The sequence below is a fragment of the Equus asinus genome, chromosome 19, assembly GCF_041296235.1.
Source record: "Equus asinus isolate D_3611 breed Donkey chromosome 19, EquAss-T2T_v2, whole genome shotgun sequence".
Lineage (NCBI taxonomy): Eukaryota > Metazoa > Chordata > Mammalia > Perissodactyla > Equidae > Equus > Equus asinus.
In genome coordinates, this window is record NC_091808.1 from 8,909,515 (window position 1) to 8,936,255 (window position 26,741).

Genomic DNA, 26,741 nt, shown 5'->3' on the forward strand with positions numbered 1-26,741 from the left:
CATCAAAGAAATCCAAGGGAAGCTTTTAAAAAAAAAAGCCAATAGTACTTCTAAAATCAGAGAGATCAATTCATTTGTTAAAAAGCATTCTCCATTCAAGAGTCTACATTAATCATATGTGCACTTGACCACAGGTAAATACAATAAGGTGATAAAAAGGAAGAGGAGATGATAGTATCTGTTAATCGGATGGATCTTTAGCCAAAAACACAAATCAGAATGAGAGAAAATGGAACGCAGTCAACATTTTCAAGTGAGCCAGGTAACACATGGCAGTATTTCTACACAAAATCCAAGAATTGTGAAATAGACTTAATTCAAAGAATATGTGTCCCTGCCTCCCTCTCCTCGTTACCTGCTATCTGCCCCACATTTCATGCGTAAGGAGATCTAAGCTGCCTTACTCCATGTTGTTTCACAAGTTCTTATTTTCCTTAGTGCTACTATCTCTCCATAGCTCTTTCCCACACACATATCACCCATTTAATAGGTCCAAATTAGCCATCCTTCTATATCTACTGCAGTTGTCACCTCCTGGAGTTTCCCAGTTCCCCCCAACATTCTCCCATATACCTTGGTCACACTTCTATCTGAGCAGTTAGCATTTTTCCCTAAGTCACCTGTTCACGTGACTGCCTGCCCCGGACTGCACTGCCAGCTCAAAGAACAGAAAGGCAGTCTCATCCACCTTCGTCTTGAGAGCACCCATCGGCATGTTCCCAACTATAAACTGCTCCTGGCTCACAGTGGATGCTCAATAAACGTTTGCTGAGCCAAACCGCTGAACTGGCTTGTCAAAGTATTTTGTAAACTATAAAGCACTCAACAAATATTGTCTGCTGCTATTTACTGTTTCCTTTTCAACCTTATTCTCCATCATTCAGCATCCATGTGCTCCAGGCAAACTGAACTCTCAATGTTTCTTATAGCCACACTAGTCGGTCTGTTTGTAAAGCTCTTTCTCTATCCTCACCATTCAAACGGCACCAAGCCATGGCCTGGCTCAAATATTCCCCTTCCAATAAAACATTCCTGGATAACCCTAACTGGAAATAATGGCTCTCTCCCCTCAAATCTCAGAGCATGTTGTCTGTCTCTGTCTTGTGGCACTTATCATCTCTAATCGCACAGCAGGTCTAACAAGTGGAAGGCCCTGTGCCTGTTATGTCATCATTTCTCTCAAAGCACACATCACAGAACAATAAATAATTTAATGAGTAGACAGATTACTCCTCATTCTACATATTCAAGGAATAACTTTCTAGTCTGTTTTAAGCACCTGGATAAGTGTTCCTCTCTTCAAGCCTTCTGAAACATCTTCCTTGGACATGTAGGTTTCAAATATGCTCTTTTTCTTCCCTCGTAGGGACTTGTTCTTTGACTTTTTGTCACCTGGCGAAGCACCAACACCATGTGGGCCAACCACAGAGGACACACCTAGAAACATGAGGCAGCAATCAACTCTTTCCTCAATCAAACACTCTGTATTTTTAAAACTGGAGATATTTTACCTGTTTTTAATTTAGAAGGACCAACAAGAGAATGAAACTCTCTGATAATGAATTCAAATAGTCACAAAAAGGAAAGAATGGGTAAAGGAAACATGAATAAAATATACTTAGAGGAGACTTGAGTTTTAAATCAGCATTACAATATGCATGACATAATCTGAATAATAGATTCAGTATGCTTTGCTGTTTATAGACACAAACTTTTTAAAAATAGGAATTACAAAGATTGTCATTTTTCTAGAGGAAATTAAACAGCTGTATTCGATATAACAATAAATTAAGACAACAAGAAACCATACTTAATTCTAGAATAAATAACATGGGAGAATATTTAACAGGTCACGAAAAGAATTAAGCTCCCCTCAATTGTAAGACCCGCCCTGAACCTCCATTCCACTTTGATTTCAGGTCTCCAGTTGCTAGAGTAGATTCCATTTTCCTTTTGTACCTCTGGGGGTCTCCAGGGGCCGGAGTGTCAGCCTGTAGTCAGGATGGCTCATTACTGGTTCCAAGGTTGCCTCTTCTCTCCAATCCAGGAGGGCCTCCACTGCTCAGCTCAGAGTTCTTCCTGCCTTGAGCAGCTCAGTTCTTACTAGCTGAAACCAAAGAGAAATGGGTGACTAAAGACCAGTTAACCTGTAGCCTCTGTGCTCTCAAAAAATTAGTATTTGCATGACAAAGGCAATGTGGTGGCCCTCCTGGGTCCTGGTGTCACTCTCTCCCAGGCAGTTAGTCAAGCGTACCGTCTGTCCTGAGCTTCTTTTCAAGGCCCTCACCCTCACAGGTATCACCAGCCTGCCTGTTTGAGCCACTTTAACTAAAAACCTCCACAAATACGGCAATGAGGCAGAAGTTAAGGAGTTCCGCTGTTCTATTCAGCTTGTGAAATGCACAAGAGCAGGAGGGAATATAGTTTGAATAATAGTATAAAGATCTAGAATCTAAAGGCTCTAACGAAATAAGTACTAAATTAGGGCTCAAGAAAGTGGCATTTACTAAGTTTAACCTTGGATAAATGACGTTCCTCTACAAAACCAAGTAAATCAATTCCTTAGAATTCATTAACAAAATCTAATTCATTGCCTCAACCTGAAGTCCAGAACTATGCAGGGAACCCCGACGGTTCACTAGCTTTCAAAAAAGAAATGGCAATATTGTAGTTAGATATCTATTTCCCTTTTCTTACCTGCCATCATTTCAAACCAGTCATCTGACCAGAAGCTCAGGCAGCTGTTCCTAAGGCAGCTGCCTAGATCAGGGGACTGGAATGTGGGGCCATGCAGCTGGCCCCCCTGGCCTTCCACCTGGATACTGAACATGTCATCACAACTTCTACTTTCTACTCTAGGCTGGCCATAAGCCCAGGATTCAAGCCTATACTTGCAAATTTCCAAAATCCTGGTGGGCAGCCTGCTTTCCCATACATCGGATCAAGATGTCATTCTGAACACCACCTTCCATTTCCTCTAAATTTCCCACACATCCTTCACCAGAATTTTTTCTTTAAATTTAAATTAATACTAACTCAGGAGAAGAGAAGCAACAGAGACAAAGGGTAACAGGTCACTTAGTGACACATGAAGAGATTTAGAGATAAAGGCAAAAAGTTGCAAGAAGGGAGAGAAACAGATGGTCTTACATAAACAACAAGGTAGTGGGACAGGTACATAGAGGAGTCCAGACCGATGGTTTAATTTGGAAATGCATTCATCCACTCAATTCAACAAATATTTCTGCAAGGTACCGTACTAGGCACAATGAAGAATACAAAAGTTAATTCGATTTACAAAAATCATATTGAAATAACAATATGAGTTGGGAAATGATAAGCAGTATATTTTTTAAAGTATGGGTAAATGTACATATGATGGGAAAATCTCCAGATCACAAAATCTGAGTGAGCTTCAGGAAAGATTTTAAAGAAGAACTGAGAATGTGAGAAACGCATACTGCCACAGAAGGAAACAAAAATGGAGACACAGAAGAACACAGGCAGGTTCTTGCAACATGAATTACACTTGGACAGAGTCCAGCCCATATGAAGGGAGGCAGTGGCAAGGAAATTAAAACAAATTGGAAGGTCTAGAAAACCAGCCCAACTTTTCCAAGTCAGTAGGGAATTTCTGAAGCATGAATGAGCAGAAGAGAACAACGACAAATCAGAGTTGTGTTTCAGAATTAAAATTAACCTGGCATAGGGTTCAGTCATCTGGAGTTGAGAAAGACTAGCAGCAGCTACACCTTAGGAAAGAAGTAGAAGAGACTGGGTAAAAGGAAAGAAAGGCCTGAACTAGAGTTGTACACGCAGACATTGAAACAAAGAAATCCTGAACATGATATGACACAGGACAAACTGGCACCACTTGGCAACCAGGCAGATCTGGAGGACAGCAAGGAGGTGGCAATTATCTCAGATTTCAGGTGAGGAGACTGGTAGACGATATTGTCACTAAGAGAAGATGATGAATTCTTCTTGGGGTATTATACACCTCTACATGGAAATACATATCTCTATACATACCTCTACACCAAATACTTGGAAACTAGAGCATAACTTAGATAAATTAGCCAGCCATCTGCATAAAGATGGTAACCCAAAGTTTTCTAGAATAGACAACACTGCCAAGAAAGTGTAAGCTGATACAGAAGAGGGCCTAGGACAAAATCTGGGTTAGGGCAACTTTTAGGAAATGCAAAGAGAAAGAAGTAAAAAATATAACAAAGAAACTAATAAAGGTGTAGAAAAAGAACCAATAGAGTTGGATGTTAAGAAAACAAGGGAGAAAATAATTTCCAAAGGAAGACAGGTTTATGATCAGGGTTTGTACCCACTACCAAATAAGAATACAAACAATGGCAGCCTTGGGTGGGGTGAGGAGTTGGGGGCAAGCTGTAAGCAAGAGAAAGACCATCCAAAAAGAAGAGCCAGAATTGAAAACGGGGTGCTTCACGTCAAGTCCTGATGCAGGCAAGAGTTCAAAATTAAGGGGAGTAACTGCCAGTTAAGTGAGATCGAGGTACAGAGATCTCAACTCCAATGTCCCTATGTCAGCTGCATCTGTAACATTCCTTAGTGGCAAATATCCCAGTTGGCGTGACCCACACCTAATTTGTCTCCCTAGCTCAAGAAGACAAGGAATGTTTGGTTGGGTTCATCATTGTAACACCACTGGCTCCCATGGTGTCTAGGATGAAACAGGTGCTCAATAATCACTCATTAAATGACTGCATGAGTTTGTTTTCATGAACAAGCAGTGAGAACACCAAGCAAAGCAGAGTCTTTCAGGGAAATCACACTAAAAACTAGTCAGCAAAGAATGGGAAAAGAACACAGGACCCAGGAAACAAAGCTGGCAAGAATAAGCCAGACAGCCAGGCAGGGAGTCAAAGCTTGCTTTTAGGTATCATAAAGCACTGGAATGAGATGGAAGGATTCCAATTATATAAGATGCTAATCAGAAAATGAACAAAGAAGCAACCTTCCCTTCCCAGCGATAGAGCTGTGTAGGCCTAGTAACCCTGGAGAAATCCTGGACACTCCTATCCTGACAGATTAAAAGCACAAGTCAATTCCTAATCCTCACCAGCTTCTAGGAGAGCCACTGATATACTGCCCAACTGCCCACTGGCTCCTAGAGAAGGTGTTTTACCATGGAAATAGCTGTACATTCTGAAGAGTTGAACTGGTGTTAGGATGAACAGGCAGTAATAGTCAATAGTGTCACATGGTAAAAAAAAAAAAAAAGCAGGGAAGAGCAGGAAAGGAGAAAAGGCACTAGACTTCAAAGAGCAAATGTGAAGCATCTGGGTCAAAAAAAGTAGTGTCTTGATATGCTTTACATTCCCCAAACCTAGCACAATGCAGAGTGAAGAGCAAAGCACAATGAAGAGTGAAGAGCAAGGGCTCAAAAATTTGAGTAAACAAAGCCTATTTGGGACAGAAACCATGTTACAACAAATATATACTAGTGAGAAATATGAGTAGCAGGGCCAGGACTAGGGTGAGGCAAGCAAGGCACCCAGGATGCAAAATTTACTAAAGCAAAGTCATACAAGCACCAATTCCACATTTGCAGGACTCCAAGAGTGAGCGCTCCTTAAATGTTTGTGTCCCAGGCATCTCATTGCCTTACCCTAGTCTCAGCCCTGAAGAGTAGCAAGAGCTTTATGAACCTGGGTAGTGAAGGAAACTCAAGGAGATAAAGTCAAAAGAGGTTTAAAGAGAGAAAAGGTTGAGCCTATGCAGAAGCTAAGATGGAGGCAATTGAAAGCGAGAGATGGTAAAAAATAGTAAAAAAGGGTATAATTGACAGAATAAAGCAAAAAAAAAAAGGACAGGATTAAAATAAATCTCACCGAAATTAAATAAATAATTTACATTACAAATCAGTAAGAAACATAATAGTCAACAAGTAATGTTAAGATACACTTAACATCATTTTTTAAAAATAGCCAATAGATACTACTTCATAACACATTCTGAAATGAAATTCAGTTTAAATAAAATTTAAATGTTTAAAAATAAGAGCGCGAGAAAGCAGGGGAAAAGACGCCCAGAATAGCCTAATGAGGAGTTTGACAAATATTATCCCCAACAATAAAACTGGACAAAATTATCAAAACCAACCATTTAAGGATCTGGATACTGATTAAAGACATACAACAAATTGAGAAGTGTTTATTCCAGAAAATCTACTGAATCTCAGTAAGAACAGTGGAAGCGTGTGATAGTTTAGCCTGGGGCTCCCACCACCCCACACTCACTCCCAATTCCTTGGTGTAGAAGTCCTACCAGGGCAGAGCAAGCTTTGAAGACTGGCAGCTCCAATGCCAGCTAAGTTTATTTAGAGCAGAACACAGAGAATTCCATGCCTAGGGGCATTTTCAAAAACAAGAGTGGTTCAAGGGGAAAAATATCAGGGAAGGCCAATATCACAGCTAGCCTGAGTTTGCAACACTAGTTAGGGCAAGCAAAAGATCAGCAGACCAACGCAAAATTTAACAGGGAGAATCGGAATGACACAACCAAAGTGGGCCTTGATTAGAATCTACCTTTTCCTGCTGTGTGCACGCACAACACTGTAAATAGGCAGGAGAGAAACAAGAGTGCCCTAGAGAGCTACTCATCCCTGGAAGAACATAAGCCTTGCAAATACAGAAAGCAAAAGCCAGGGCAGACTTGTAAACTGCCTGAACTTTGAATGCATTCCCCAAGGCTCACAGGAACCACTGACAGAGTCGGGGACTCACTGTCTCAAGGAGTTTAAACACAACCTCTGACCAATCATAGGCTGACCACTAAGATATGCTGACCCAAAGACAATTACTACAAAGTAAGGCTTAAAAATAAAAACAGGAAAGGAAGAACTGAGCAGAGACATCAGCAGCCACACACTGCAGGAGAACCAGACTCCACAGAATTAGCACAGGCAAGTCACTAAACAAACAAGAAGAGCAACCACCTCCAACCACCTCCAGCTCTGCAAAAAGAATCAGAATATAGAATATATATCAAAACTGTCCAGCCTTCAACCAAAAATTACAAGATATGCAAAAAAAAACCCAGAAAAGTGTGACCCATATGTGGGAAGCAAGGTGAGCAGTTTCAACAAAAATTGTCTCCGGGAAGCCTAGGTTTTTGGACTTAGGCAACAGAGACTTCAAAGGAGCCATTATAAGTATGTTCTTTAAAGTAAAGGAAAGTATGATGACAATGACTCATCAAGTAGAAAATATCAACAAAGAGAGAGAAATTATAAAAAAGAACCAACGGAAATTTCAAATTGAAAGAATAACTGAAATGAAAAATTCACTAGAGGGGCTCAACAGCAGTTCTGAACTAGAAGAAAAAATCAATAAACCTGAAAAAAAAAAAAGATCAATCAAGATTATCCAATCTAAAGAAAAGGAATAAAAATGAAGAAATTTTTCTTTTTTAGTTCCAAATTCAGGACCTGTAATAAAGAGTGTGGCTCCCTTTTTTGATGTTTGACCACTGTCTTATTTTAAGCCTCAGCTCCTCCTTCCCCTTTGACCTATATGGACAGGTTGATAAGAAAGTCCACTGTGTTCCCACCTTTGGCCCCAGAGGGAAATTCAAATTTCACAAATCCCCAGCCTGCACATGGGAACTTCTCTCCAGTTCCCTAGCCATTATAAAAGCCTAACCCACTCCTCCTGCCAGGCTCAGGCCAGGCCAGACATGCTGCTACCGGCCCTAATCTCCCCAGGAGTAATAAATTTTCTTTCAAATTCTCTTAGCATATGGAGTGCAATTAGCATAGACATCCTACTAACTGGGAAGGGGTCCGTTCCACCTCCACGGGGTGACCACAGAACCAGAATGAAGGAGGAAACATCTCTACCAATCTTACAGAAAGAAAAGGATTATAAGGGAATACAATGAATAACTTTACACCAACTAGACAACTTAGATGCAATGGAAAAATTCCTAGAAAGACAGAAATTATTGAAGATGACTAAAGAAGAAATAGAAAATTTAAATAGATATATAACAAATAAAGAAACTAAAGCAGTAATTTAAAATCTTCCAAGAAAGAAAAGCCCAGGTAGCCTCACGGGTGAATTCTATCAAACATTTAAAGAAAAAAATAATATCAATCCTTTACAAACTATTCCAGAAAACAGAGGAAATATTCTCCAACTCGTTCTGTGAGGACGGTACTCCTCATGATACAAAGACAGACAAAGACACCACGAGAAAAAAAAAAATTTAACATAGAAAATTGTTTGGAGTTTTAAATTTCTTATTAGATCTATTCTGTTAATTTGCATTTTTCTAGAAATCTGTTGATTTCATCTAAAGTTTCCCCTTTTTGGAGGGCAGACTGTTGTTCAAAATATCCTCATGATTTTCTTAATACAGTACCTAGAGCAGTGCTGTCCCTTCTGAAGTGACAGAAATTGTCAGTATCTGTGCTGTCCAATATGGTAGCCACTGTCACATGTGTCTTTCAAGCATTTTAAAGAATGGCTAGTGCAAATGAAAAATTGTCAAGTCTGAAAGATTTGTATTTCATCTTTATTCTTGTAGGACACTTCCACAAGTTTTAGAATTCTAGAGCGTCAGTTATTTTCTCTCAGTAATTTAAAGATATTCCATTGTCTTCTGGCCTCCACTGTTTCTGTTGAGAAGCCAGCCATTGGTCTAACTGTTGATTCTCTGAAAGTATACTATTCCCTCTCCCCACCTCCGGCAGCTTTTGACATTTTTCTCTTTGTTTTGGGTTTTCTACAGATTGACTACAATATACCAAGGTATGGATTTCTTTTTATTTTGCTTGGTGTTAGTAAGGTTTCTTAAATTTATTGCTTGATAACTTTCTTCAGTTATGGAAACTTTCCAGCAATCTCTTCCAATATCACTTCTGCCCCATTCTCTCTGAACCCTTTGTCTAGGAATCCAATCACCCACTTTCGACCTGCTCAATGTCTCTGTCTCCCTCAATCTCTTCAGTAACTCTTCCACTTCATTAATTCTCTCTTCAGCTCTAATCTTCTATTGAACCTAATCATTAAGTTCCTAATTTCAGTTATTATGTTTTCAAGTCTAGATTTTTCCATTTCACTCTTTTGAAAGTTTCCAGTTCTCTGCTGAAAATGCTGGATCCTTTCTTTTATCTCTTTGAACAAGGTAAGCATACTATATTAAGTTGCCTCCTAAAAATTCCAATATCAGAGGCCCCCTTTGGAGCTAACACCATCTTCCGTTGTTTGATTTGTTGTTGTTGAACAAATGATTTATTCTTGTTGTTTGAATCATGTTGTGCCTGATTTTTTTTATTACGGGCTAGATATTATATTTGTAAAATTTTTGTAGTAATAATTTGAAGGCTTGTATAACACTATCATTATCCAAACAGGATTGACATTTGCTTCTGCTAAGCACTAAAACAAATACAATAAGTTACCCCAATCTCTTCTCAGGGTTTAAATGTATTCAAAGTGGAGCTACAGTTCCTGTTAGGGTCTATTTACATCCAGTTCACCCTTACTTGTAAGTTGTAACCCTTCAGGATCCCAATCCCAAAGAACACCAGTTCACCAGAGCCATATACTTACCACGTTAGCAGGGCCTAAATTCCAATCTCTATCTCTCTGGCCCTAAGAGAGTATCAAATGCACTGCTCAGTTTTTCAGCTTCTTAGCCTTTCAGCTGATCCCTCCAAAAATTAGTAAGCATTCATAGGAGACAAACAATCCCAAATACTAGCCTTATCTACCCAAGCCTTTATTCTCTCTTATTCACCCCCTTATTACCTCTCAACTATCCTCAACAGGTTTTCTGCAGGATAGGGGTAAGCCAGCTTCTCTAGTCGTTCTCTGAAAAAAGATTAGTTTCCAACTATTTTCTATGCCATAACTGAAAGTGGACAAGTCAGTTTCACTCTTATCGCTCTTTCTCAGTCAACGCCTTAAATTCCCAACCCCCTCCTATATGGACTGACTCCTCTCTGACCAAACTTCTCCATAATTTCTTCTATCTTCTCCTCCCTTCCTGTATAAGAAGAAAAAATGTTTACAACCTAACCTCTTTATTGTGTGTTCTTCATCCTATTTTTATCTATCCATTCTAGAACTTTGCCACACTCATTATTCTCTCCATAGTTGCCTTCCCAACAGCATACAACCAAACCAAGAGCTTGGCCCTGCTCTCCTTCTGCACACTTCAAGCTACCAGCTACCACTCCATTTCTCTCATTCTCAACTCTGCCAAAGCTTGAAAATGTGGTCTAGACTCATAACCTCTATTTCCCCCATGACATACTCTTTAATTTCCCTTGGAACATGACTTTTGTCCTCACCAATGAAACAGGTTTTCAGTATTCCTAGGAAAGAAAATCCTCACTATTAAAACAATGGTATACGCTAGTTATTTTTTTAGCACCCTTCACCCCCCAGAACAGGATGCCACTGACCAGCCCCTTGGACTATAAACCCTTCTCCCTTTACCTCCAGGACACCACAGTCTCCTGGTTCTTCTAATTCTCTCTGCAATTCTCAAATTTTCTTGCTGACTTCTCTTCTTTCACTTACCTCTTAAATTACCACCTTTCATAAGGTTCTTTTCTTAAGCCTCATCTCACTTCTCTGTTAAAGAGTTTTAAATCTTCATCTCCAATCCTGCTCTCTGAAGCTTTCCTTTAACTTTTCAACTTCCTGCTGAATAATACTGGCAAGCACTTAGAATGCAACATGTTTCTAATTCAAGTTATTATTCTCCTCAAACTAGATTTTCCGCCTGCGTACCGCATCCAGATTAATGACATCATTATCATCCCTAGGCAGCAAACAGTAGTCATCTAATCTCTTTCTCTCCATTAATAATACTGTATTACCAAATTCTGTCTATTCTTCCTTCAAAATGTGTCCTAAATAGATTCTTTCCTTTCCTACTTGATTAGCACTGTCTGCATTCAGGTTATTCCAACAGTGTAGCCTAAAGATAACAAGTTTCCTAACAGGTCTCTCAAATACTAATCTCTTCTCTTCAATCCATGTTTCACCTAAAATACAGAAGATATTTTATGAAGTGCCCTTTCAAAACCCTTCAGGGTTCCTCAACACAACTCTGTAATGTAACCTACCATAATGGTTAACTTTATGTGTCAACTTGACTGGATCACAGGATACCCAGATATTTGCCTAATTCTATCAGGGTGTGTCTGTGAAAGTGTTTCTGGAGGAAGTTAGCATTTGAACTGGTGGACTCAGTAAAGCAATTCACCCTCCCCAATGTGGGTGGGCATCATCTAATCTGTTGAGGGCCTGAATAAAACAAAATGCAGAGGAAGGAAGAATTTGGCCCTTCCAGCCCGATAACTTAATCTGGGACACTGATCTTCTCCTGACCTCAGCACTCCTGGTTCTCAGACCTTCAGACCCAGACTAGAATCTATACCATCAGCTCCCCTAGTTCTCAGGCCTTCAGAGTCAGACTGAATTTTACACCACCAGCTTTCCTGGGTCTCCAGCATGCAGAGAGCAAATCGTGGGACTTCTCAGCCTACATGATTGCATGAGACAATCCTTATAATAAATATCTTCGTACATCTTTATCCTATTGGTTCTGTTTCTCTAGAACACTAATACATCTATCTTTCAGGTCTCATCCCCTACTAAAGGTTTTTTCAATATCATACCAGGTAAATTCCTGATGAAAATGATAAGTTGGGAGAGCCTATACTTGGCAGCAAAGCCTGAAAAATTACTTAAAAACAAACTGGGTTAACAACTACAAACTCGGGGTGGGGGGGGACATCAAAAATAACTATGTGAAGATTCTGAAGAGTAAACAAAAGAGGTGATTAGCGAGAGGAGTAGAATTTGGAGATGTAATTGGCACTGGGGTGAATTTCATGTATTTGGTTTTTGGGGGAGGGAGGCAGCTTTGCCCCAAGGGCAGGCGACATCACAGAAGTAGTACAGTACAGGCAGCTAAAACTTCAAGAGAAATCCCACAGGCTGCCTGGCCAGAAGAAAGGGAAAAGAGCCTGGGCAACCACATCTGGCTGCCAGTGGCATTCTAGAAGAGGAGAGAGTTAAAGAGAGACTCCCCTAATTCTTATAAACATTGTACAAGTCTCAAGCTGACTCCTTAACTGTGTAGACATGTAGGACAGACTCAACATAGCATCATTAAGGCTTAAACATGTGAACTGAGATTTAAATCTACAGGAGACAAGACTTAGAGTCTGAGCCTAATGGGGTCTGAAGCTAACTGCCAGTGAAATCAAAAACATCAACATTCTTCAGCAGAATTTAACACAATTCAGAGTCTACAAAAGATACCATTAACTATATCCAAGACACAATCCAAAATTATTTCACATACAAAGAACCTGGACAATTTGACCCATTCTAAAGTGAAAAGGGTTAACATATGCCAACTTCAAAATGACTCAGAGGTTAGAATTATTAGCCAATAATTTTCAAACAGCTATCAGTACTATGCTTACTGAGATAAAGGAAAAGGCACTTGAATGACTGAAAGATAGGAAATCTCAGCAGAGAAATAAAAATTTACTTTAAAAATGGAAATTTTAAAACTGAAAAATATAATATATGAAATAAAAAACTCAGTAGATGAGCTTAATAGCAAAGCAGAGATAAAAGAGTAAAGAGTCAGTGAGCTTAAACCTTATCAATACAAATTATACAATCTATAAAGCAGAGAAAAAAAGACGGAACAAAAAGATGAAGAGAGCCTTATGGACTTAAGGGATATCAAAAGAGCAGGCACACAGGTAATTGGAGTCCTGGAAGATAGAGAATGAGTAAAAAAAGTTGAATAAATATTAACCAAAAACATCCCAGATTTAGTGAAAGACATAAATATATAGATTCAAGAAGTTCAATGAACCCCAAAGAGGAAAAATTCAAAGAAAACTACATCTAGACCCATCATAATCAAAGTGCTGAAAACCAAAGATACAGACAAAATCTAAAGCAGCCAAAGGAAAATGATACACTTTATAGAGGGGAATATTTTGAATGGCAGCAGATTTCTTGCCATCTTCTTTCAAGGCATTCAGAAGACAGTGGAACACTGTCAGCACTCCTGAAACATCTTTTTATCATCCTCTTTTATGGCAGCCAGAAGACAGTGGAAAAATATCTCTAAAAGTAAAAGGAAGAGTTATTAACCCTAAATTCTATATCCAGCAAAAATATCCTTCGGGAATGAAGGCAAAATAAAGACACTTTTCAGATAAAGGAGAACCAAGACAATCCATCACTAGCAGACCTGAACTACAAGAAATACCAAAGGAAGTTCTTCAGGCTGAAGGGAAATGATACTAGAGCACAAACTGGATCTTTAGGAACGAATGTTAAGCATTGGAAATATTTAATGTATGTAAATTACACTTCAACAAAACAGTAAAGAAAAATTTAAGGAAAATTATTTCTAACCTAGAATTCTATATGCAGTCAAACTAATAATCAAGTATCGGGGTAGAATAAAGACATTTTCAGAAGGGCAGATCTAAAAAAATTTCACGTATTCTTTCTTATGAAGCTACTAACGGATGTGCTCCACCAAAATGACAAAGTAAACTAAGAAAGAGGATGCCATGGGATACAATGAGGAGGAAACACAGTACAAAAGAAGTACGAAGGTAATTTCCAAGATGACAGAGAAAGAAGATCCCAGGATGGCAACTGTGCATCACGCATGGAGGGCAATCTCTAGATTAGAGGACAACAGTCTAGATTAGTGCAGTATCAAGAGATAGAATGATATCACCAAGATTTCTGCTCCCAAAGTATTTATTATCTTGTTAACCCAAGGCAGAACGCCTGTGTGAGCCTGGTCTGCTTCTTGTTCTTGGCTCAACTCGACCATAACCTGATGAAGTTTCTACTCGCCCCTCCAGTAACTTGATTCAGCTGAAGCCACTCATTTCGCCACACAGAAATGTTCTAACTTGGGGCCGGCCCGGTGGCACAGCGGTTAAGTGGACACGTTCCGCTTCAGCGGCCCGGGGTTCACCAGTTCAGATCCCAGGTGTGGACATGGCACCACTTGAGAGGCCATGCTGTGGTAGGTGTCCCACATAGAAAGCAGAGGAAGATGGTCATGAATGTTAGCTCAGGGCCAGTCTTCCTCAGCAAAAAGAGGAGGATTGACAGCAGATGTTAGCTCAGAGCTGATCTTCCTCAAAAAATTAAAAAATAAATTAAAATTTTAAAGATTAAAAGAATTAAAAAATAAATGTTTGAACTTGATCAACTTATGAGCTTGTGAATTAATTACAGGATAAATTATCTATAGTATGCTTCCTTTTATGTAACAAAGAAGAAAAAACAAGAATTACAAACACATACACTCATTGTGCAAAAAGACACACAGAACAGTAAATGAGAACTAGCAGAATAGTTACATACATGGGGTAGGTGGGAAGAGGGTGAAAAGGAGGCAGGTGAAACCTGGGTAAAAGAAATAGATGTGGAATAACACCTCACTGTATAAGCCTTTTTGTACATTTTGAATTTTGAAACCACATTCATGTTTTATATACTCCAAAAAAGCAATATGAAATAAAATAAGAATGGGAGAAATAGCCTAAAATGCAATGCAAAAATAAACTAAATGACCCTAACTATATTTAAAATGAAAAACACAACCTACTAAAGGGAGGGGAGAGAACACCGAAGTAACTTTTGAGCACAGTATATAACTGAACCCTAAGGTTAAAAACAAAAAAGAAGTGTAAATAAAAATTAAACTCTAATAGGTTAGTTTTTCAGAGATATGGGTTAGTAATTCTAAAACTTTCTGTACATTCTAGGATTGAACAAACAAGTATATATATTGCAGATAAGAGGAGTCAGGTTGGTCAATGTTGGAGAAAGAAATTACAAATACAGAAAGTGGAACAGCTAGAACAAACCCTGTGGTATTAAAATGGAATTGGAGATCTCACTATTAACAATGGTTTATGATATATACAGTCATGTATCGCTTAACAAGGATACATTCTGAGAAATGTGTTGTTAGGTGATTTCATCAGTGTGTGAACATCACAGAGTGCACTTACATAAACCTAGATGGTACAGCCTACTACATGGCTATATGGTTCTACTCTTATGGGACCACTGTTGCATATGTGATCCATCACTGACCAAAACATTGTCATGCAGCACATGACTGTATAGATAGATAGACGTAGAAATATAGATGTCTGTACACATAAACACACACACATATATATACAAGTATACATGTATATATTCTTATATTACCTAGCTCTGTCTTGAATCAATGACATCCCAGTAGCAATGAGCATATCTCATGCTCAGAACTCAGTTTCTAAATATCATTCATATTAAAAGGAACCAAGCCTCCTTAGAAAAATGGCCAATTCTGAGATTGGAATAGGGAAGGTACAATATGAACCTAGAGGAGGGATTGGCAAACTATAGCCCAGAGGACAAATCCAGCCAGCCACCTGTCTTTGTAAATAAAGTTTTATTGGAACACAGCCATGCTCATTATTTTACAAATTGTCTATGGCTGCTTTCCCACTGTGAGGGTGGAGTTAAGTAGTTGCAACAGAGACCGTATGGCCAGCAAAGCCAAAAATATTTACTATCTGGCTACTTACAGAAAAAGTTTGCCAAGCCCTGGTCTAGAATATCTTGTTGTTCCAGAAAGTAAGGAAACACTAAGAAAGTGGTGGGGACATGTCAAAAGTTCACAAGAGCCAGTTGAAAAGGCTCCTACCGGCCAAATAAATGACAATTTAAGTACCAAAATTTTTTAATGATAATGGATTATAGCCTATTAAATAAAAAAATCCATGAGTCCATACTGATGAAAACAAAGAAATAAATAAAATGAAATGGGGGTAGCTCTTCCCTACCTCAGAATCCCAAATAACAAATGTAGAAAAATTATGGAATTAGAAAATTACCATTGATCATCATCATCATCATGATTAATGCAGATTCATCAATGGATGCTAAAACTAGTGGAAAAAAATTTCAGGAATAATAGAATATTAAATAATCTCAAAAGACCCTCAAAGATACTTATTAAATATAATGAGGAAAGCATACCCTGACAGTGGAGAAAACTGGCAGACCACCTTAACCAAGTGATCAAAGAAAACATCTGTAATGGGACAAATATGGCTTCTGATATGAGACATTAAGAAAATCATGTCACTTGTGAAACATTAGTTAAACCCAAATTGACGGACCTGCTACAAAATAACTGGCCTGTAATCTTCAAAAATGTTAAATTCATGATAGGAAAAACTGTTCCAGATTAATGGAAACTAAAGACACATGACAACCCTATGCAACCTGTGATCCAGTGACATGACAGGAAACTTGACGACATTTGAGTAAGATATATAGATTAGCTAATGGTATTATATCAATGCTAATTTCCTGCTTTTGATCACTGTACAATGGTTATAAAAGAGAATGACTTTGTTTTGAGTGTCTACAACTTACTCAGCTCAAAAAAAAAGGGCAAGTGGAGAGGGACGTTAAAGTAAATGTGGTAAAATGTTAATGCTGGGGAATCTGGCAAAGAGTACAGAGTAATTCTTTGTACCATTCTTGCATCTTTTCAGCTAGTCTGAAATTCTACATTTTCAAAAAGAATCCAAGACTTTAATTATAAAATCACATCTGTTTATTGAGTTACATTTTCTTCTCACACTAAAGAACACTCCCAACAAACTGACAATATAACAAGTAAAAAACACCCCCAAACGTGGACTACAAATGATGTACTAAATAAAAGAAGTTCAAATAATCAGCTAAAGGATATGTGCACTATAAGATCCTTCCATCCTGTTTCTTATGGGCTAAAACAGATTTATAAGTGTAAGCTCAAATAAAGTGATCTCAAACAAGAGTTATGTCAGTAAAAAACACTGCCTCTCAACAGGTCAGAAGTAACTTTACTCACTTATATTTTACAAAATATTTTGAGGATTTAAAAGATTAAATGTCCTGAAAGGGACAACAACCCAGCACTTTTTGCAAACACAGCTGTTGGTTAAAGCTCCTGAGAAAAGAAAAGCTCTGGAATAGGAATCAGTTGTAGGAAGAGACAATGGTTATAAAATACTAAGAAAACTTTGGAATCTTCTCTTATTAATCTAATAGCTGACTTGTTTCTAAACATGTACTTCATTACAATATGCTAGGACCTCGTCATGCTCTGGGCACAGAGCAATAAACACAACATGACCAACAAGGTCCCTACTCTAACGGTACTTACAATCTAGGAGGTGGAGAAGACAAACAAGTAAACAGACAACAAGGCAGTGAAACAGAGTGATGAGATAGTGAAACATGGCATGGGGAAAGAGGACATTAGCTTCGGCGATTAGAAGTCTCTACTGAGAAGATAATTTGGAACTAAGATGAGAAGTCCCCATGGGAAGGTCTCAGGGTAGGGCCTTCTTGGCAGAGGGCATGATAAGTGCAAAGAGAACAAATGAGAAACAATCTCAGCATGTTCAAAGAGCTTAGAAAAAAAAAAAAAGGCCTCATTAACACTCTCAGTATAGTAGATAGCAGATGATACTAAAGAATTGTCAATTGTGCATCAAGGGTGATAATGGCAGTGTGACTGTGTATGACAATTTCCATACTGCATAGCATATATATGTGTATGTATGTATATGTACAATAAATGTCAGGGATTTCTTTAAAATATTTCTGCAAAGGAAAGAGTAATAAAAAAGGGGCAGGGGCCAGCCCCATGACCAAGTGGTTAAGTTCATGCACTCCGCTTTGGTGGCCCAGGGTTTCATCGGTTTGGATCCTGGGCACCAACGTGGCACTGTTCGTCAGGCCACTCTGAGGTAACATTCCACATGCCACAACTAGAAGGACCCACAACTAAAATATACAACTATGTACTTGGGGGATTTGGGGTGAAAAAGCGGGAAAAACAGAAAGATTGGCAACAGGTGCCAATCTTAAAAAATCTTTAAAAATATTTTTAAAAATCTTTAAAAAAAAAAGGGGGGTCAAATGAGGCAAATGCGCAAAAATTCTTGATTTGGGAAATGGGCAAATGAAGGTTGATGAACTACTCTTTCTAGTTTTTGTATGTCTGAAATTTTTCATGATAATTTTTAGAAACTCTACATAACAAGAAACTTCATGTTAAATCTGGCAATATCTCATACATTCTTTCTCTTACTTTAACACTCCAGCTCAGCTCTTCTCTCTTCAGTTCTGTCTTCCGATTGCCTCATTTGAGGAAATATAAAGGAAAGCTTTAAGGATAGCTACACACGGGATAGGTCATATGCTCTATGAGTAACTCCAGTTTCCACGAAAGATGGAGCTACTCTATCTAAAGCAGGGTTGGAACCCAGAGAGAATTAAAATAAAAGAATATAAAATAAACAGCCACATACTGATAAACAATAAGTCATTCTTTCTGAGAAAAATGGGAATTGCCTGGACTAAGGACCATCCTCCCAGAGATTAAAACCACAATAGGCTTCTTCCCCTCCATTCCTTGGAGACCGTTCTGGCAAAGACCTCCCGATTGTGAAATCCCACTGTCAACTTTCAGTCTTGATCTTACTTGACCTCGCTGTAGCACGTGACACAGTGGAATATTCCCCCTCTTCTTGAGCCTCTACTTCCTTGACAGACATGACAGCAGTGCTAAAGATGCCTGTACTCCTTCCTTTTAAGTGTCACAGCCACAGCCCCTCCTGAAAGACAGCAAGCAACTTTTGTCCCAAGTAACTAGTTCGGAAGGAACCAAGAGTGGCTTCCCAACCTACCAATCTATGATCTACAGAACAATGTGTCAGAAACTTCTATTTCTGGTAACACAGTGGAGTAACTATTCTGAAAAAACTTCTGATACCAAATTATTACAACTGCTGAACAAAATATTATCAATCTGAGAGCACAGCTGAGCTCTCAAGAGAGAAAAGAAAATTCCCAGAGCTAAAAATCAAGTGAGAGCTAGAACTCAGAATAAGCAGAAGCTGAAGTTACAGAGACCGTGGGAGTACATCCTGGTGACAGTACCAAGAGGCCTGCAGTTTAAACCTGCAGGGGAACAGGAGATGAGGCCCTGACCATATGAAATGCAAGCAAGTGGAAACTAGCCCCTCTGCAAAAAATCAAGACCCTAAAAGGGCAACCAACTCAGTGAGAAGGTGAGCTAGACAAAAATACACCTACTGAGGAAGAAAAACAATCAAGAAATGTGTCTGTTTTGGCAGGAGCTCCAACTGGGGGCACAGGAGAGTTTCCCCGGAAGATTCATAAACACGGGCTTGCACTCATGCAGTGCAGTCACGCTAACCCCAGGCACAGACACTAACTTAAAGTGACCCTACATTGGTAGTGTCCCGGGGTGCTGGCTGAACCCAAGAAATTCTCTCAGAACTATTCACCTCAGAATATTCCCACAGCCAAAAGCATGATAAACGCTTAAAAAACACATGAAGAAGAGAGCCATCAAGATTGAGTCAGAAAAAAACAGCAAAATGTGGTGCAAAGTAATTTCATATCATAAAAATGACAAATATACACTATTTTAAAACTATAATGTGCATAAAGAAATTAGAGAAAAAACACAAAGTGAAAGAAGCTTATGAAAAGACAAATTTTAAAAGAAGTAAATAGAACTTTTAGGAGTAAAAAGTAACTAATGTTGATGGATAACTTTAAAGACAAATGAACTAAACTATGTTTCTCCTCCTGAGTTTTTAAAATTACATTAGATGGTTAAAAGTACAATATTGTCTGGGCTGGCCCCATGGCTGAGTGGTTAAGTTCACGTGCTCCACTGCAGGCGGCCCAGTGTTTCGTTGGTTCGAATCCTGGGCGCGGACATGGCACTGCTCATCAAACCACGCTGAGGCAGCGTCCCACATGCCACAACTAGATGGACCCACAACGAAGAATATACAACTATGTACCAGGGGGCTTTGGGGAGAAAAAGGAAAAAAATAAAATCTTTAAAAAAAAAAAGTATAATATTGTCTGGTGTGGTTCTCAATGTATATAAAGGAGATATTTACAACAACTAATTATAAAGTAGGGAGGGTAAAGGGGCCTAAATGGTGGTAAGATGCCTACATTTCACCTGAAGTGATAAGATACAGAGACTAGACTAGGACATAGTAAAAGAGGTCAATTCTCCACAAACTGATCTTTAAATTTAACACAATTCCTATCAGAATCCCAAGAGTTCTTGTAGATATAGACAAGCTTATCTGAAAATTTATATGGAAATGCAAAAGAACTAGACTAACCAAAATAATGGGGGGAAAAGAATAAAGTTAGAGGAATACACTATCCAATTTTATGCTATGTAGTTACAGAAATCAAGATAGTGAGGTATTTTCAGAGTGACAGACATGTAGACCAATGGAATAACATAGGGAACCCAGAAATAGACCCATACAAACATGCCAAATTGATTTTTGACGTAGGTGCAAAAGCAATTCAAGGGAGAAAAGGGAGTCTGTTCAACAAATGGTGCGGGAGCAACTGGGCATCAATAGACAAAAGAATGAACCTTGATCTAAACCTCACACCTCACACAAAAATTAACTCCGAATTAACTCAGACTACATGACACCAAAAGCATCATCCATAAAATAAAAGAAAAAAATAGATAAACTTATTTTTTTTTTCATTTCTAGGGATCTGGTCATTGGCATAGCTGAATGACAACTTAGGAAATTTTTACTCAACATGTTGAACATCAGAGCTCTTCTCAGAAGACCAAAGAGCGTAATTAGAATCTGAGTTCACTCTTTTATCCTTAAGCAGTAAACTGGACAGGTGGGAAGGACTTATATATAATTATTTCATTTTAATGAACGACATTGGCTAAACATTTACCTACAAACTATCATTTTAGGATCTTTGTGAAAATCTCTAGAGAATTAAAACTTAAGAGTTTCAGACTCTCAGGGCTAATTCTGGGCCTGCTGGCATCAATCAACAGTTACTGATAAAGAAAAAAAGCATCTGATATATCAGAACAAAGCTGATGCCATATCACACCTTGAACTCTAGCTCCCAAATCCTTCTCTAACTTGTAAAGTATTATAACTCTTAGTGGAATTTAGGGCTATATAGTTTTAAACTAAGTTTAAAAACAGTTATACTGAAAAATGTATGACTTAGATTATGAAATATTTTATTCACTTCTGCAATCCCAAAGCCTAGCAAAGTGCCTGCTAAATAAACTTTGTGAAAAATTCCACCATTTCCCAAGGAAAAATGAAACATTGAATTTAAGAGACTGAAATAATAAAACATTGAAATTTTGTCACCTCTATCCATCTGCAACAATCACTCAGATGCCATCCTTTTCTCTCTCTAGTCTCCAACAGTCTCTGTCATTGTTCTGGTATTGCTACTGCTTCTCTCCTATACCAACAGCTTCTTCTGCTTCAAGCCCCAACTCCTTCAGATCGAGCCCTGAATCCCACAGCCAGTTTACCCTTCCTAACGTGTGGCTCTGATCATGTCACTGCCTACTTAAAACTTATGCCACTAACTCAGAGTGTCCTTCAGCATCTGCTAACATAACTTGCTACTTTTCTGTCACTTCACACATCCTCTCATATCCTATGATTTTGACTGAAACATTCGCTTGTTCATTAACTCACTCATTTAACAAAAATGTATTGAGCTCCTACACTGGACCAGGTACTATGCTTGGACCTAAGGAATATAATGGAAAAAAGAAGAAAGAGACTCAGTCCCTCCTCTCACGAAGGTTACAGTCTAGGGTGGAAGAAAGATGTTAATCAGAGGCCAGCCCTGTGGCCAAGTGGTGAAGTTCACGTGCTCCACTTCCACAGCCAGGGTTCGCCAATTCAGATCCTGGCCGCAGACCTACATACCCCCTCATCAAGCCACGCTGTGGCAGCATCCCACATAGAGGAACTAGAATAACCAACAACTAGGATACACAACTATGCACTGGGGCTTGAGGGAGAAAAAAAGGGAAAAAAACGGGGAGATTGGCAACAGATGTTAGCTCAGGGTCAATCTTCCTCATCAAAAAAAAAGGCATTAAAAAAATTAGTAAATAAATAAATAAGAGGTTGTTAATCAAACAATTACACAAATTGATGTGTAATTGATGCGTAAACTGAAATTCATACCCTGGAGTAGGAGGGTATGTAACACACTCAAGTAATGTGGTTACAGCTTAGAGAACTAAGGGGAAAGTAGGGTAAGATTAGGCTGGAGGGAAAGCAGGGGCCACACCATGCTGGAACTTGCTGGGTATATTAAGAATTTTGGGTTTTTTATCAACAATGGGGAGATACTGAAGTGTTTCAATCAGGAGGGTGACATGATCAGATTTACAGTCTGATAAAATCCCTCTAGCTTCAGGATAGAAAATGGGTTGGAGATAGGGAGACAAGAATGAATACAGTCTCCATTTAAGAGGCTATTTGAGCAGTCCATGTGAAAAATTATGCTACTGACAAAAAGAAAAAGAAATACTTAGAAGGCCAAATCAACAAAACACGGTGATGGACTGGACATGAAGAGTGAGGGAAGGGGCCACCCCGTGGCCGAGTGGTGAAGTTTGCACGTTCCACTTCGGCAGCCCAGGGTTTCGCCAGTTCAGATCCTGGGCATGGACATGGGATCACTCATCAGGCCATGTTGAGGTGGCGTCCCACATAGCAGAGCCAGAAAGACCTACAACTAGAATATACAACTATGCACTGGGGGGCTCTGGGGAGAAGAAGAAGAAAAAAAAAGAGTGAGGGAAAGCAGATGATCATATTTTCTGGCTTATATAATTGGATGGAGGATAAGGACATTCCCTGGGACAGGAGTACTGGATTAGGGTGGGGGGGTAGAGATCATCAGCCCAGTATTGGACACTCTGAGTGTGAGGTGACTTTGCAAACCAACAGAAGATATCAAAAGACAGCTGGATATAAAAGTCAGGAGCTCTGACAATATCTGGGCTGAGACCAAATTTGGGAGTCACCAGAGAACAAATAGTAACTGAAGTCGTGAACACAGATGAGATCAGTCTAGGGAGAGAGTATGGAGTAAAAAGAGAAGGAGCCTACGACTGAGACTTGAGGAGCCCCAAAGTTCAAGAGCCAGGGAGAAGGAAATCAAAGCTGCAAAGATGGAGAAGGAACGGTCTCCTCTGAAGGAGATACAAGAGGAAACGGGAGAGTGTGATGTCAAGAAAACCAAGGTTTCAAGAAGGTAGTGGGCAATAAAACAAGCGAGATAAAGAATTAAGTGTTCAGTAGACTTAGCAGCATGGATGTCACAGGGAGCTTGGTGAGAGCTGTTTTAGTGAAGCAATGGGAATAACCACCAAAGAGAAATTAGCTGAGGCATTAATGGACAGGGAGGACATAGAACAAATGAATTCAGCTGACTCTTGTGAAGTTTGGCTATGAAGAGGGAGGGGCAGAATCAAAAGATAGCTTCCATTTATTGTTGTTGCTATTACTTTCATTAAGGGGCAAACCTGAGTCTGTAAAATACTGATAGGAAGAGTTGAGAAAGTGGGCCAAGGATGAGCGATAGCTTCTATGAGGGGAGGAGAGGCATGGGGATGGGGACGTTTTGACCAGTACTCCTTCCATAACATGTCCTGTACTCCTCAAGTTCACACAGGGCACTCTCCCTCTACTCCAACTGCACTCTTAAAATTGTACCCATTAAAGAACAGCTCAAACTTCATATCCTCTCCCTTCTGTGAACCTCACCTAATTTCTCTAGCTCTTGGGATCCCTTCTCCACAATCCCATAGTATGCTGTTTTCCATGTTTATTTGACCACAAAACCCTTTACAGCAGATTCCACAGCATATGCACTGCGAAATAAACATTCTACTTCCTGTCCAGCTCAAGTCCTACCCTCTCAATACAGACTTTCCTAACATACCAGAACAAAGTAATATCTCCCTTGTAAAGTCCTGAGCAATTAGGCATTCAGCACATTAAGTATTAAGATCCTAAGACATAAGCTCCAAGAGCGTGGGGACCTGTCCATCTGGTCACCACTGTATCCCCAGGGCCTAGTAGGGCTGACACACAGCAGGCACTCAGGAAGTGTTTACTGAATGAAGTAGTTAAAAGAGCTGCCCTGTTACTCCTCAACAGCCATAAACTACTGAAGAGCCGGAGTCCTATGCCTGTTTCTACACAGTGCCCTACAAAGTAGACAGTTAATAAATGTTTTGACAACATGATGATAACTTACCATGGCCTAACGTCACAATGGGAATTAAAAAGACAGAGTTTGGCAATATACCTTGACACTAAAGAAAAAGAATGAAAAGTCTGTGTAATGTTTCTCAACTCTAATTTTAAAAGATAATAATAAAAACTGTCCTCAAAATTCTAAAACATTTTTCCATATCCCAGAATTTAAGAAAGCCCTTAAAGACAATTGAACTGTCTTTCCTCTGCTTATGAAATTCTTTTATAAATTCATATAACACCCTAGAATCTCAGTGCCTATTATAAGATTTATCCAAATTCTGCAGTTTAATATTTTCACATCTTGATAATACATAGGAGTAATTCAGAAAAGGCAAGAAGTGCATTAATAGGATATCCCTAGGGTGGATCTAAGTATCATTTCCCTGTCCAATAAAGACAGAATAGAATCATCTTTATGTCACTGAAGTACCAGAGTTCTAGTCATAAATAACACAACAAATGTAAGATTTCCAATGAGGCAGCATACAAAACCAAAATCAAAAGAGATCACCCAGGGCTTTCTCAAATTTAAGATCCCAAAATGTTGTGAGATGGAACCTGATTCATTTTTCAACAAATAGCTTCATTTCTTTTTACAGGATTATATTATAAATTCAATCTCATGTTTCTCTCCACTATTTTATTACTACAATTAAAGTCATTAACAGAATTACTAAATTGGAATGAATAAGATTACTTCTTATGCTTTAAAGACTTTCCTACCAATTGGCACTTTCAACCCCCTGAAATTTATCCTATCTTCTCTTTTTGGGATAAATGTGCAGACTTTGGAGACAAATTCTAGACAAAGCAATAAAAGGCTCAGGTCAAACACAAGTACCAAAAGAAATCTCTCTGCATCCAGTAGGGGAAGGAACAGACAGAGAAACTTGTGAAATCTAAAAGAATAGGGACTAAATAAAAAATTCATTTCATTATTGGAAATCAGAATCTAAAGAAGCACAGGAAGGCACCCATTGGTGTCAGAACTTTTGCTCAGCTCCAAATACCAAAAGAAAGTGTCTTATAAAAAAACAAAGGGTTTTATTTTCAGAATGTGTGAGTGGTCACACTGGAATATCTCTGCTGTGACCAACAAACTTGGCAATAACAGTATAAAATAATATTCTCTCTCCTGAAATAATTCAGCACAGTACTTCAGCAGCACTGAAAAAGCCACCCTAGAAGGTACCAGAAATCATGACATGAATTTCATTAACTCCTAGTCTGTGCTACCAAATAAAGTCTTTCTAGGATCTTACCACATTTCTTCATTACTTTTTGGGGAGACTTTTTTATCTTTTTCCTTTGGAAATTTAAAAACATATAAAAAGTAGAAACAATGATGTAATGAATGCACGCTCATCATTCAAATTCAATAATTACCAATTAATAGCCAACATTATTTCACGTACTCCTACACACACACTCATCTCTCCCATATACACATACATGTACTAAACTATACTTAAGCACGTAGGAAGATTTTAAATTCCCTTTTAAAAACTCTAAATTACAGGTCATAAATGGCAAACTATTCTATTCAGCAATAACTACTATCATCACTTAGGGCCTTTACTTACATAAAGCATAAATTTTATGAAGCAAGGTTATCACACAGGTGTAATCCCAATTTCATGCTGTGACACAGAAGCAGCTGTTTACTAATAGACCTGAAAAACAACTCATGCACCAGCTCTATGCATAATTCAAATGGTAATCGAAGCCATCATCTACCCACAGACACTAACCTCAAACCTAGTAAGACAAAGAAAAAAGAATTGCACAGCTTACCCACACGGCCAATTTTACCATGGCAATTTGGAAAAATATGCGACTTTCAGAATCTATAATCAACTGAACAAAGTGACTAAAACATACAGGAATTGAAAGTTTTCCCTAGGTTCATATTATTTCAAATAAAATGTCAGTTTCCATGAAAACTATTTTCTTATTTTACACAAGAGATTAATATCAACCTGGCTTCCATATTAGTTCTTTATTTAAAAAAAAAAAAAATCTCCCAGTTACAGCATTACTTTCTTCTTGGAAGAGTGTTGGTACACCAACGCCTACTCTCAGGGCTGCAGCCACAAAAATCTGGAATTTACTACCTACAGACTCGTTCAGCCCCAAGTGAGGTAAGGCCTCGCTAAGGACCATGTTCTGCCTACAACACAAGCTCCCCGTCATGTCTAGCAGAACACTCCCAGAGGAAGACAAGCACAGTTACAAGCAGCTATGCTGTCCCCTCAAAGTCACGAACAAGAGTTCTAGCATTATTCAAGGCACCTAGAGGAATGCAGGACACAAAATTCTCAATAGCAAAATGACTAAGACCAAATCCAGACCACAGAGAGAAAGATGGGGAAACCTTAATGACCCCTAAGCCAACCTGCCGATGTTAGATCTGATCTGTCAGCTGACTGTCCTGTACTGAGCGACCTGAGAGAGGCCCTCCAAAGACACACTACTCCTTTCTGTAGAG

The 26,741-nt window shown here is 38.9% G+C and overlaps 1 protein-coding gene across 11 annotated transcripts in view; it reads right to left on the reverse strand.

The window, feature by feature from the left end:
* The window catches only part of DIS3L2 (DIS3 like 3'-5' exoribonuclease 2), a 345,001-nt gene that overhangs the window by 296,675 nt on the left and 21,585 nt on the right, over positions 1 to 26,741 (reverse strand). For all 11 annotated transcript variants that reach the window (XR_011495510.1, XR_011495509.1, XM_070489410.1 and 8 more), the window contains 2 exons: positions 1,960 to 2,107; positions 1,280 to 1,437 (listed from right to left, as the gene is read on the reverse strand). Coding sequence is in view for 9 of the 11 variants with exons in the window: in XM_070489410.1 (XP_070345511.1) it covers positions 1,280 to 1,437; positions 1,960 to 2,011 (210 nt within the window). In the remaining 2 variants the exon portion in view is untranslated. The remainder of the gene's footprint in view (positions 1 to 1,279; positions 1,438 to 1,959; positions 2,108 to 26,741) is intronic.